The sequence below is a fragment of the Pelophylax lessonae genome (genome assembly GCF_965119305.1).
Source record: "Pelophylax lessonae genome assembly, chromosome: 1".
Taxonomy (NCBI): Eukaryota; Metazoa; Chordata; class Amphibia; order Anura; family Ranidae; genus Pelophylax; species Pelophylax lessonae.
Window position 1 is genome coordinate 380842984 of NC_138768.1, and position 13460 is coordinate 380856443.

A 13460-nucleotide genomic window follows, 5' to 3' on the forward strand; every position below is an offset into this window, starting at 1 on the left:
CTTAAAAAACGTCCTATTCTATTGGCTTGCTGAGCTCCAATGAGCTTTCGGCCGCCTCTGCGTGTGTCATTTGCTGAGCTGAGCCAATGACAGCTCAGCTCAGCGCATATATGAATAAATTAGCTAAGGGGGAGTATTCGACTCCGGGTGAGGAGGCCGGCGCAGCCCGCAGTGACTCCTGGGAATCGATGAGTCACTGGGCAAAGAAAGAAGTCGAGCGTCATGAAAAGACCCAGCTTCCTGCCGGAGAGAAAGTCGAGGAGAAGACCAGGAAGAAGACCATAAGGAAAACGTGAGTATATTTAAATGTGTTATAACTTTGTGTGATGCTCTATTTCCCCCAGAAAAAGTTTGCTTCAGACTACTCCTTTAAGCATGTGTGCAAAAAAAAAAAAAAAAAAAGCAAAAACGGCTCTGGCAGCGAAAGGATTAAAAGCATGAGTTAGCAGCATTTTTTAGTTCTCTAGCAGTTTATGGAAGTGATGGGCGTTTCATTTTTTTCAGTGATAGCTGCTACCTGTTGTAAGAAACCAAGTCTGCCTGGTACTTTTGAATAAAACTGAGAAGTTGTGATGTCTCAACCTTGTATTTTCCTTTGTTAAGCTGAGCACTGACAGAAGCAGGACCCTTATCAAGAATTGTTATAGTTAGAGTAGGAGTGAGCACATGTGGTTTCTCTACTTCCCACAGCTACAGGATTTATCTGATTTTTATCTCTGCTGTGAACATTTTATCCTGTTAATGTTTCATAGGCTATTCATGAAAAACACCTTTATACTGAAAACCATACGGTTTGTATGGGAAATTATTTTCTAGCACTGGCCCCCTGTAACTAAGTTTTTGTTGTCACTTTTGGGTGTCCGTTTTGTTTGTACAAGTTATTTACTTGCCTGTTTAATGCATATTAAAATTTGTGACTTCTATTTTTGTCTGGTAATCAATATCCCATGAAGCCCTAGCTGGTTGTAGTGTTTAGTACCTTTTAGCAGATTTAATGTCGCAAGATTATAGTGGACTGTAAGTCTGTTTATCTCCGTATAAAACACTATTCTCACCCAAATGTATGATCTACAGGAGATGAATGTAGCATTGGATCTGCAACTGACCTGACTGAAACAAGCTCTATGGTGGATGGGGACTGGACCATGGTTGATGAGAACTTCTCCACGCTGAGTCTGACCCAGTCAGAGCTTGAACACATTTCAATGGAACTAGCCAATAAGGGACCTCACAAATCACAAGTTCAGCTACGGTAAGCAGCAGCTTTATGGAACTGGGCTAGGAAGCTAACTTGCTCACAACTAAATTTAGAATGTTCCAGAAGAAACACTAAGATAAAAAATGATGTGAAACCTAGTACACACGATGAGAAAATCAGACAAAACACACCTTTTTTCAAAGTGATCGTATGATAATCGAATTGTTAGTACACCGCTTTGTGGAGCCGATCGTGCAAAATTATCCGAAGGGACAAAAAGGAAAATCTTTCTCGTACGATACCAGAGCAACCGGTTTTCTTTTAATCCGTACAGTATTCCACCGAAAAAAAATCAGAAGACCAAGACCATGCATTGCTTTTAAGAAATGAAAGAATACATTACAATACATTTCATCACTTCCGAAGTTGTATTATTTTTGTAACCTCTTCGTTTTTGATATGAGACTAGTAAAACAAAAAATGGATGATCGTTAGTAAGATATTCTCATCGTGCGTACAAGACGTTGCATGCGCATTTTCTTCTCTGGGTGGTTTCTCACCCAGAATTTAAAGCATCATTCCTTCAAGAAAGTTTGTCTGGAAATACTGTATTTACTTCACCCCCTCCAACACCAAAAGAATGGCTATGGAAGCTCAGTATGTGTTTGGTTCTTCCCCTCATGTGTCATTTGGATACCCAATAATTTCATAACTAATATAGTGTTATTCATTAACCATGATGTATGTTCTGCCCTATGGCATACAGGAGAGGAGGGCATATTTGCCCGGGGAAGTAAAAATAATGCTTTGCAGGATAGAATACAAAGTTATTGAAATTTACAAATGGTCAGACCTATAGTTTTATTTACATATATGAAATGGTTGGGATTTTGAATACATAATGCATGTTTAATGAGATGTTTATTTTTAGTACCAAAAAAGGGGGAAGAGGTTGTCTAAGAGTCTGCAGAGAGTCACAAGACAATTCTGGCTTGAGGGAGCAAGATGTACACATTCCGTCCTGGTTTCCAGTCCTTCCTCTATTATATCTTTATAGATTGTATAGGTAAAGAGCTTGGTAGATACTGCTATACATACTGTATATCTATGGGGCAGATATATAAATGTGTGCTGACGGGAACATATGTTGATGCCTAGAACAATCATTGAGAATCATCATTTCATTTTTACACTGCAGACTGTAAAAATAAACTGTAGAAACAAAGTTATGACAGGCTTGGTTTGACATTTATTTAGCTTAGAGATTTAACATATTAGTAACTGAATTTGTATTGAGTGTGGTGTTTGTTTTGTAACATACATATTTATGGTTGTACGTTTAAACAGATATTTGCTTCATGTATTTATGGAAGCGGGATGCCTGGAGTGGTGCATAGTCATTGGCCTTATACTGCGAGAGTCATCTATCATCAACCAGGTTTTAAATCTAATGCAATGCCCTGAGGTTGCAGAAGAGATGTTACAGGGTATACTAACTGGGCTTCAAGCAGTGGATACTTGGGCCACAACTGACTGGTGAGTATAAAGCTGTAGATTCTAGGGGAGATTTAGTAAAATACTATAGAAATATGTAGGCTTCACTTATATACCGGCAACTGTTTTTCCTTATTGGTTAGAATGTGAATAAAATACAGAATATATCTGCCATCACTACAATTTTTGGCTTTTTTTTTTTTTTTTTTAACATGGTTTCACATTTAAAATTGCTTGACCAATTTAAATAGTTTTTCTTGTAAAATCATACCCCAAATTCCAAGATTTTTTTTAGTCATTCATTTTTTTAAAGGATTCTGTAAGTAATGGGCTATGTCTGATGCAGCCCCTTGCAAACTGGTAGTTTCTTTATTGTACATCTTAGAACACAGGGTATTTTCATTAATTTTTTCATCCATCCATTATGAAAGGTTATGCTGTTACATTCAGGTGATTTGGGCACTGGCAAAAAATAGACAGGTAGTCCCCTCCTAGGTGTAAACCCTCCCAGCTAGGCAAGGCATCAGTTTTTTTGCTAGTGTTCTGGGTGATGGTTTTGTCTGGTACAGTCTCTACATAAAAATAGCTAGCTTCTCAACAGGTCCATCGGGTATTAGGAGACTGGCTTTTCCACATCCATGTTTTTGGCTTTTCTATGCTCAGAGGAATGGTACCTGGACCCCGCACTGAACACATAGGGAAGGCCTTTAATTTTTCTGGTCAGCACTGAACCTAATGGAACGAAACCCTGCCCAATGATCTATTATGTTATGTTGCTATACAGGTTCAGGGCAGTAATCCCCAGCTGGGGAGTTGAGTCCCTGACAGCCCTTCTGGCATGGCACTATAAAAGATTAAAATCCCTGGGGGGGTTCTGGGACGTGGAATGGTGAGTGCCCTAGTGGTAGTCCCAGATTGTACCCTTCCCCCCTCATCCTACATTGAGGTTCCTACCTTTCCTCCCCCAGGCAGAACGAGGACTGGTTTGAAGATTTTTGTTGTGGCTATTTTGTACTGTTGCTTGCTCTGTTTATGCAACTATGGCTTCACAGGCCAACCAACCACTACATAGCATTAGCAGAGCTTAGGGATGGTCCAAAAAGCTCAGAACACAAAATGCAGGGGGCTTGAGGGGGGGCTCACTGACAGAAATAGGGGACTGTCGTTCCTGGGGTAATCAGCGCAGTGTCCTGTTATTAGCAAGGGTCTATTTATCAGCAGGCTAGCTGACAAGTAGAGAGGAGGGGATGAGGGGTCCTAAATCTCTTCTTCAGGCAGGGAGAATCTTGGTCACAGCTCCCCTTGCAAAATGTCCCCTGGGCAGTTAGTTCTGTGCGGCCCTGACTCCCTCCACCCGTCTGGTCTCTCCGCTGCTTTTGGAGCAACCTCCTTCAGTTCCTTTGTGACAATGGAAGAATTTTCATCTGCAATTGCTGGGTCACAGCTTTCTGTAATATATTCTGGCTTGGGCTGCCTTGGTCACAAGCAGAACATAACAAATATTTAATCCATTTATCTACTGATGCATAAAAATATAGATTTTTATTATTTATTGGATGTAATATTACAAAATTCAGAACTCCTGGCCGCCGCCTTTCTGATTTCCAATGAAATTGAAAAAGTCTGTAATAACACCTTACTATTTCTGTCTACTTTTCCTGTAAAGAAATACAATCTAGGACATTTTAATTAATATCAAATAATGTTTTTACACAACCTTAAATTACATTCACAAAATTAATTTTTAAACCTATAATTATTTAAATTTGTTTCTTTATATTGCGCTTTGTACTAGAGCGTCTTTTGCCAACTCTAATCTTTAGGCAGCATATAAAGAATAATCTAGAATACAAAGCTTGTATATAAATTGTATTTGAAATTCCCACCATGGTTTCGTTCCGGTCAACAAAGTGTTATTACAATGCCCCATTACTCTGGGACTCTAAATTAAATAAACGAAATCAAATTTTAAATTACTTAACCGCCTTAGCGGTAATCCCGAGCGTGACTCGGGGTTGATTTTTCATTGCAGGAGCGGTAACCCCGAGTCACGCTCGGGGTGGATGTGCAGAGAGCGCAGCGGTGTCTCTTACCTTCTCCTGGCGATCCAGCGATGATCTCTCATTGCTGCAACCGCCAGCCGAGAGTCCCGCTGCTCCTCCGTCCCTCCGTCGGTACGATCACTTCCTAGTTCCGTTCCCTGCAGCAGCAATGCTGCATGGGAGCGGAACTAGGGAGGGAAATTCAAAAAAAAAAAAAAAAAAACGTTACACAAAACACACTTTATATTATATATATATATATATATATATATATATATATATAATTATATTATTGATTCAATTATAATTCATGCGTTATATATTATATATATATGTGTGTGTGTGTGTGTATATATATATATATATATATATATATATATATATATATGTATGTGTGTATATATATACACACACACACACACATATCTATATATAATATATAATGCATGAATTATAATCTAATCAATAATATAATTTTATTATATATATTATATAATAAAATTATATTATTGATTCGATTATAATTCATGCGTTTGTGTTTCAAATTTATCACATCTGGGATGTCTACTAGAGTCTTGTTTTGGTCAGGTTTAAGTCAGTAATTACTAAGAATTGTAGGCCTATAATACATAACGCCAAATTTCCATGAAAAGAATTGTACCGCTTTTGGTATGTAATTCCAGACATAATCATACCGCCAGGGAGGTTAAACTATGAGTATAATAATGAGTTCAATTGAGTCACATTATTTTCTATCTTGTCACCACCTGTTAGTTTAAAACTATTTTTTTTTTTTTTATAAAACATATTGTTCCCTTAACTGTTAAATTATATAAACCAGTTTCTCTGAATAAGAATTACTATGTGGTGTTTCTCTATTAAACTTAATATGGTAATGAGTTCATCTATATTTGAAAGAACCTCCCCCCTGCTTTTTTTTTATATGGTATAGCAACTATATTAGACCAGAAATGTACAAGATAGTGGTTTAGATTAGTTGCAAAATAAAATCTTGAGGTGAAAACCAAAGTAAAAAAAACTACAAATGCTAGTAATTCCTTACATCCACTGAAGAACCTGAGAGTCAGGGTTTATCTCGAACCCAAAAGGCCTTTGTGAATAGTCTTGCAGAAATGGTTTGGACCAATTTTAAAGCTACTGCTCCTCTACTCTGAAATTTAAAATTTGGGATCATGGATTCCGCCGCAATGTCCTTTATCCCTTTCTTTACAATCTAATTTAATGTTTTGTATACAGACCGGCTCACCCTGACGAGGTCATTTTGCTAGAATGGTTTCATCAGCAATACCCTATGGAGAGGGAGCTCACTAAGCAATAGAGTATCCAGTAATCTCCAATATCATCAAGACCCTAACAGTGTTGCTGGATAAGGTCCTGGTATTTAAGGATGCCTCGGATACACATCTGGAAACCTTATTTCAAGCCTAATTGTCTCTGGTGAGGCCAGCTCTACAACCTTGAAGGACTCCATTAAATAACTTTCTTGTTTAGGGGTCTGTTCACATGCACATGATCTTATGCCTGAAGTGTTGGTGCAGTTACCCTGCAAAAAGTATGTGGAAAATGTTACCTTTTTAAGGGGCAAATTTTTTTGGTCCTCCTTTGGATGATTACATCCAAAAGGTGACTTTGGGTAAAAGTATACTGTTAAAAAAAAGTGAAAGCCTATGGTTTAAAAACGTGCCACTCCGACCTCCAAAAATAAGTCCTTTCGCCAGAATCAGGCCTCCAGCTCCAAGCACAAGCCCCAGTCCCAGTTCTGCAAGAAGAAATGGACTCCAAAGTCTTCAAAGCTTGGGGACAAGTCTTATTCACAATGAAGGGGTGCCTCTACATTTGGCAGTGAGAGGCTGCAGACGAGTGGGTCTGCAACATAGTGGCTCGAGATTGCTAACTAGAACTTTAGAGCCCCCCCATGCTATTTTTTTGTAAATCTACAAAAAAAAGTGATTTGCTCATTTGGAAGCTCTCAATCATCTTTTCTCTTAAGGAGTGATAATTCTGATTAAGAGGATAAAAGGTGTTGCTGTTTTTACTGTAACCCCTTCACAGTTCTGAAACAGAATAACTAGGTTTGCCTCATTCTGAATAGCAAGACACAATTCGTTTCTGTGACTGCAGAAGTTCCAGATGGAATTGGTGAGGTCTTTGCTGGACTCTTAAGCAAGGAGATTTCCTAGAATCAGTGGATAGCAAGGATACTTAACTGCATGTCCCAATCTTTCTACCTCACCAAAGGTTCCTGCGGTTTGCATGTGGAGGACCTCCAATCCTGAGTATCCTGGATATTCCTTTCATAGGATACCGGAACAACTTATTCTGAAGCAGCATACCGATTTGCTGCTGGCGACCAATGTGTCTCACACAGAGCACACTTTGGACAGGTTTAGATGGGTTCTGAATGTGCAGATTTAGATGGGTTCTGAATGTGCAGAAGTCAGTCTTGGTCCCAACTCAGAGGTTAAAATATTTAGGTTTAACCTTAGATAACATCAGGTGAGAGTGATCCTCCCTCCTAACAAATGTCTTGCGCTGAGGGCTCAGATGGACTTACTCAAAAATAAATCCCTCAATTCACTTTTGCATGTGGGTTCTGGGATAATGGTAGCCCCCTTCATGGCAGTGCTCAATTTCATTCCAGGCCCCTCCAACAGAATGTCTTGGCGGCATGGGACAGGAGGACACAGTCCTTATATTTCCCGAAGCTGTTGCACCCCAGTACAAGATTTGTCTCTAAACTAGTGAATCTCCTCACGAATGCTGGAGATGGGGAAAACATTTCTCCATGTTCTAGAGCACATGTGTCAAACCCAAGGCCCGTGGGCAAAATCCAGCCCCCGGGTCATTTTATGTGGCCCTCTCAGCCAGGGCTTTTTTTAGCCATTCCACCACCTCCAGCTCCCTGAAACAGCACTCTCTACATAACACACCCCTGAACTCTGCACTCTGAGCGTAGCGCACCCCTAAACTCTGCGCCCTGTGCGTAGCGCACCCCTAAACTCTGCGCCCTGTGCGTAGCGCACCCCTAAACTCTGCGCCCTGTGCGTAGCGCACCCCTAAACGCTGCGCCCTGTGCGTAGCGCACCCCTAAACTCTGCGCCCTGTGCGTAGCGCACCCCCAAACCCTGCGCCCTGTGCGTGGCGCACCCCTAAACTCTGCAACCTGTGCGGAAAACACACCCCTAAACTCTGCGTGGAAAGCACACCCCTAAACTCTGCGCTCTGTGCTTGACATACCCCTAAACTCTGCGCTTGGCACACCCCTGCACTTAATGTACTCCTGGTATTTATTGCCTCTTTAAGATCCTCCCACTGTTAATGCATTTGGATCACACCCACTGTTCAATGTGGTTCAGCGAGGGGGCACCTATTCTCTGAGAAAAAAAAAAGCCATTAATAAATTTATATAGTCTTGCAGTGAGAACCAGCCATTTGAGTGCTACCATAATGCTGATGCGGCCCCCCGATGAAATTTAGTTTGACACCCCTGTTCTAGAGGGTCGTGACGATGGATGCCAGCCTGGTGGAGTTCTGGACAATCTCTCAGTCCAGGGGACTTGGTCACTGCAGGAGAGTCCGTTGTTTATCAACATTTTGGAATTGAGTGCGTATTCGCCTTGCTGTGCTGCATTGGTTGGTGCAGCTAAAAGGCCTTCTAGTGAAGACTGTGCCACAGCAGACCCATAAATCAGTAAGGTATGACAAGTTGGGTTGTTCAGGAGGAACTGGATCTTTTCCGGTCTTGGGTGGAATTTCATATTCCCACACTATCTGTTGTCCGCATTCCAGGTATGGAAAATTGGCAGATGGATTTTCTTAGCATTCAACGACTATCTTGGCGGAGTGGGCTCTTCACCCATCAGTGTTTGAGGACCTCTGTTTATGTTGAGGAACTTCAGAAGTGGATTGCCTAGCATCTGAGTTCTGTGTGAAGCTGGACAGACTCGTCTCCCAGACCTGGGATCCTCAAGCACTTGCTGTGATGATGCTGTGAAACCAGTTCTTCCTAAGTTCTGCCTTTCTGGTGTTACAGTTTCTACCTCCTCTGCTTTGCAGGATTAGGAGTGGAAGGAGTTCCAATGAGTCTGATCATCCCCGCCTTACCGAAGAGAACATGGTACTTCGACATGTGAACAACCCTTGGAGCCTTCCAGATTTACCCGACCTTCTGTTGCAAGGTCTGATCTTCCATCCTTAACAGCTGCTGGCTTTAGTGGCATGAAGATACTCTGTGTCCTGGGATGTACAATAAAGAAAATGCGATTTTTGCTTTACATGCAAAATCCTTTTCTTAGAGTACTTCATAGGACACAGGGATCCCACCCCTCTTCCTTGTAGTTAATTGCTTGCTACAGATGCTGAAGTCTTGCCTAGCTGGGTGGGGTTATGACTAGGGTGGGACTTCCTGTCTTTTTTTTTTTTTTGCCAGTGTCTAATCGCCTGAAAGTGGCAGCAAAATATATCGTAATGGATATAAATGATACCCCATGGCCTGGGGTACAGGTAAACCCAAAATCCCATTTTCTCCTTTCTTAAACTGAGGATAACTTTTTTGACTACAGTGTTGTGAATTGTACTTTTAAATTTGTTTCTGAAGCCATTTTTGAAGTTTTAGATGGTGATCGGTGATGGTTTAGAACCTTTTTCAAGTTTTATGGCTGTATGTGATTGGGGGATTTACTCTGTATTTGTATTAGTCACATGTTTCAAGGACAACTGTCTGAGAGGGAATTTCCTTCTCTTTGGAGAGATTTCCCCTCTCATCCAGTTGCGTCTACAGCACACAAAGTGAAGGTAAATCTCTCAAGTGGAACAGGTTTCAGGGATTTTGTACTTTTTTTTTTTTTTTTTTTAAATAGAAAAAAAAAAAACAATTTGGCTTTATATATGCCTTGAATTGACAGTGTCATCGAGTTTTCAAATCTACCCTAAAAATTCAGAGGCAATGCATACCTGCCAAATGTACAATTTTAAATCCGGTCATTGTGCTAGGTAAACCAAGGCTAGACTATATCGAATTTTCTGGTAATCTAGTAAAAGCTGGCCAAGCATGGATCAAAATGTGGCTGGTTCAGCAGGGACCAGATGAATTTCTGTCTATATATGGGCACTGGTTAAACAGAAGTCAATTTACAGATCGACTTCTGTTTAGCCATATTGTTGGAAACTTTCCTTCTGATCAGCGCCGCAGGTGCTGATCAGTGTATTCTGAGATGTCTCCCCAATGTCAGAATACAAAGACACAGTGGGAAGGACTTCCCCCCATCCACCTCGACTCTTATATAGTTATGCATGCCTCGGGTCCACCTGATTTAGTGTTGTAAGCCAATAGTTAGTATTTTTTTTACACCCAGGGTCTGCTCCAGTCTTCTGAAAGCACTGCTTTATGAGTAGGTTAATGTTCAGAGGCATACTGAAAGCCTTGCTGAGTTTTATTGCAGAAAATTCAGTAAAATTCAAAATTTGGTACATTAAGAAGAATTTTGGGCATTAGTTTGCATTACATTCATTAATTCTTTGTTGATTGGAGCCGCTCTTCTTTTGAGTGCCATTTTTTTGTGTATCTAACTTGACATAATGCAGTTCTAGTAATGATCATACTTATATTTGTTCAGTGGGGAAAGGGGTATGGCGCTGCCCATGTGTGTGTATGTATATATATATATATATACCACTCAGTATCGTATCTGAAAATGTGAACAATAAAGTGCAATATATGTGAACAGTATGTAGATAAATAAAGTGCAAGGTGTAATGTGTGTCCAATCTGGGAATAGTGTATCCACATGTGACTAAGAGTATCAGAGTGCCAATGCCTAGTGAGGTGTGGCTGATAGTGATTGGAAATCAACCAATCAACATATATATAAAAAAACGACTATAAAAAGTGATATCAAAAGTAGGTCCAATTTAAAAGTGGTGAAAAAATATTAGTGATGATCCAATAAAGACTTAATAGCATATGTGAAATAACGAATGGAAAATCAAAGTGGTAAAAAATTTGTATAAAAGTGTGTTAAAAATCCACTAGAGGTAGTCCTAAACCAGGGTATATTCACAATAAATTACAAACCATCATACTATAAATATAGCGGTAATCCCAGAACCTCACACCTGATTACTGATTACCGCTATATTTATAGTATGATGGTTTGTAATTTATTGTGAATATACCCTGGTTTAGGACTACCTCTAGTGGATTTTTAACACACTTTTATACAAATTTTTTACCACTTTGATTTTCCATTCGTTATTTCACATATGCTATTAAGTCTTTATTGGATCATCACTAATATTTTTTCACCACTTTTAGATTGGACCTACTTTTGATATCACTTTTTATAGTCGTTTTTTTATATATATGTTGATTGGTTGATTTCCAATCACTATCAGCCACACCTCACTAGGCATTGGCACTCTGATACTCTTAGTCACATGTGGATACACTATTCCCAGATTGGACACACATTACACCTTGCACTTTATTTATCTACATACTGTTCACATATATTGCACTTTATTGTTCACATTTTCAGATACTGAGTGGTATATATATATACATTGGCAGCGCCATACCCCTTTCCCCACTGAATTTGTCTTTCTATAGATCTTCAGATTATAGTTTAAAGGGGGCTGCAGCCAAATTTTATCGTGTAACTAGATATATCCTAAGCGCGGATTTGTTTCAATTTATATTTGTTTGTGTTCATTTTTCAGCCCTGGATATAAGCCATTCTTAAATATCATAAAACCTCAGCTCCAGAAACTGAGCGAAGTAGCTGTGGAACAAGTGCAGCCTGAAGTGTTTCAGCCCATCGTCATCTCAAAGGTCACAGAACAATCTAGCCCCAGGGCAGAGGAGAGCCGCAGCTCAACCATCCACAGTGCCAGCCCTCAAAGTGACCTGGGCAGCTGTAATGTCACCAGACACGAGGAGAATGTGTCTAGACAGGAGCAAGAGGAGGCCTTTCAGGAAGGGAGCTACGATTGCATTATTTCTTAATAAGCAGCAAATTCTGCAGATTGAAATCACAGCAGTATTACTGACAGTCACAAGCGGCTGGTTACACAACTGACACTTCTAATGGGTGTGAGACAACTTGTTTTCAGTGGTTTCCAAGAAACCATCTCGAAGTAATTTGAAGCCTTATCTTTGTTTTTTCTTTATATACATTTTTCAAATACATTTTTATTCTTATCAATGAGAACTCTTCAGTGCATTTGTGGAATTAATAGAATCAAGGCTGAGCAGAGCTTGTATGCTAAAGATATTAAACATGTTTTCAAACGTGTTTGAAGCACAGCATAAAGGGCCCCTGCTACAAATCCGGATAACAAGTGCCCACCTGGTGTGAAAGTGAAACAATAATCCTTCCTTTGGGTGTGAATATTGTGGTGTTCAGCCTTTCAGTGATTATGACTGCGCAGCGGTAGCTTTTATTGAAGAGGTTCCTGCTCTACAGGCAAGAGGAAAGCAATTCAGCCACCCACTTGTTTCATGTTCTCCAACCTAACAATCTTAAGAGCTTTCACGGCTGGTTAGGCTGCCACATCAGCATTTGTATCGCAAGCAAGACCATGTGACGGCTGTTGAAGCAGAGAGCCCAGTACGTCATTGTCCGCAAAGATCTAGATTGCAGGAGCAGACTGCGGTTGGAGGAGTATTTTGGGTGCTATGATTTTTCTGAAGAGGTTTGGTTTTTTTTTAGTGTAAATAGCACTATGTATTTTTGTGAATACTTCTTTCTAAAGATGAGGAACAAAAATGTCCTCTCATATTTTGGATCTGTAAAATAATGTCACAGGGCCACCATATTCAGCCTGCCTCTAGCTGGAAAGCCATTTTTCTTTGCACTTTGCATTGGAGGCAACTTTCCCAAATATTGGTTCATCAACTATACTCTTTGTCTACAGAAATAACATTTTAACTACTGTGACTGTATGCTAAATGGCCCTCCTAGTCTTTTTTTTTTTTTTTTTAAATAAGGTACAAAAAGGTTCTATATACGATAAGGTTATTTATTGCCTTTGTACAATAATTCATCTGAACATAGGGTTTTTGTAAATAAAATTTGTAATCCTGTTTCATGATGTCATATGTAACAGTAATTTCATCTATAAGCAAAAATGTATTTTTGACCATTTTTATAAACTGTATGAATTAGACTTTATTTTAACTTCCATAGAACATGCCTGTTTGGACAGAAAGACACGAGAAACTAAATGTATGTTATGTCAAAGATCATCTCTTGCAGATTCTTGATCATTTTCATAGATTGGAAATGTAAAAGAAGGCCGAAATCCTCACATTAACAGTATTACGCTAAAGAAACTGGCCTGTTTGTATTGTGCAATTTGATCTAATAATAAAAAGCTTATTTGTTATTTTATACATAACATACATGTTTATTTTTATAAGAAATACTGTATATTTGACTAATATGTGGACCAAATGTTTCTAGTAACCCATTGAAATGTGGCTAAAGACTAAATGGTGGATCATTAAACACAGGTTTCACAGAATTAATGTGGGCTAAGGGGGGATGCGCTCGTTATTGAACAGAAGACATGCAGCTCCAGTAGAGGAAAGGTTTTGTTTGACACAATTGTTCAGGCCTCGGTCTCCTGAAGCTTGAGACTTAAGGAAGGTCCTGTTCTGAGAAGAAATATGAAGGCCACAATCTCCTGAGAATGCTGGCTGTCTC

The 13460-nt window shown here is 39.6% G+C and overlaps 1 protein-coding gene across 1 annotated transcript in view; it reads left to right on the top strand.

The window, feature by feature from the left end:
- Positions 1-13145, top strand: part of RIC1 (RIC1 homolog, RAB6A GEF complex partner 1) — a 236308-nt gene extending 223163 nt beyond the window's left edge. Inside the window, exons 24-26 of the mRNA XM_082259802.1 lie at positions 1075-1252; positions 2546-2734; positions 11473-13145. Coding sequence (XP_082115928.1) covers positions 1075-1252; positions 2546-2734; positions 11473-11758 — 653 coding nt within the window. The 3' untranslated portion in view covers positions 11759-13145. The remainder of the gene's footprint in view (positions 1-1074; positions 1253-2545; positions 2735-11472) is intronic.
- The last annotated feature ends 315 nt before the right edge of the window (positions 13146-13460 follow it).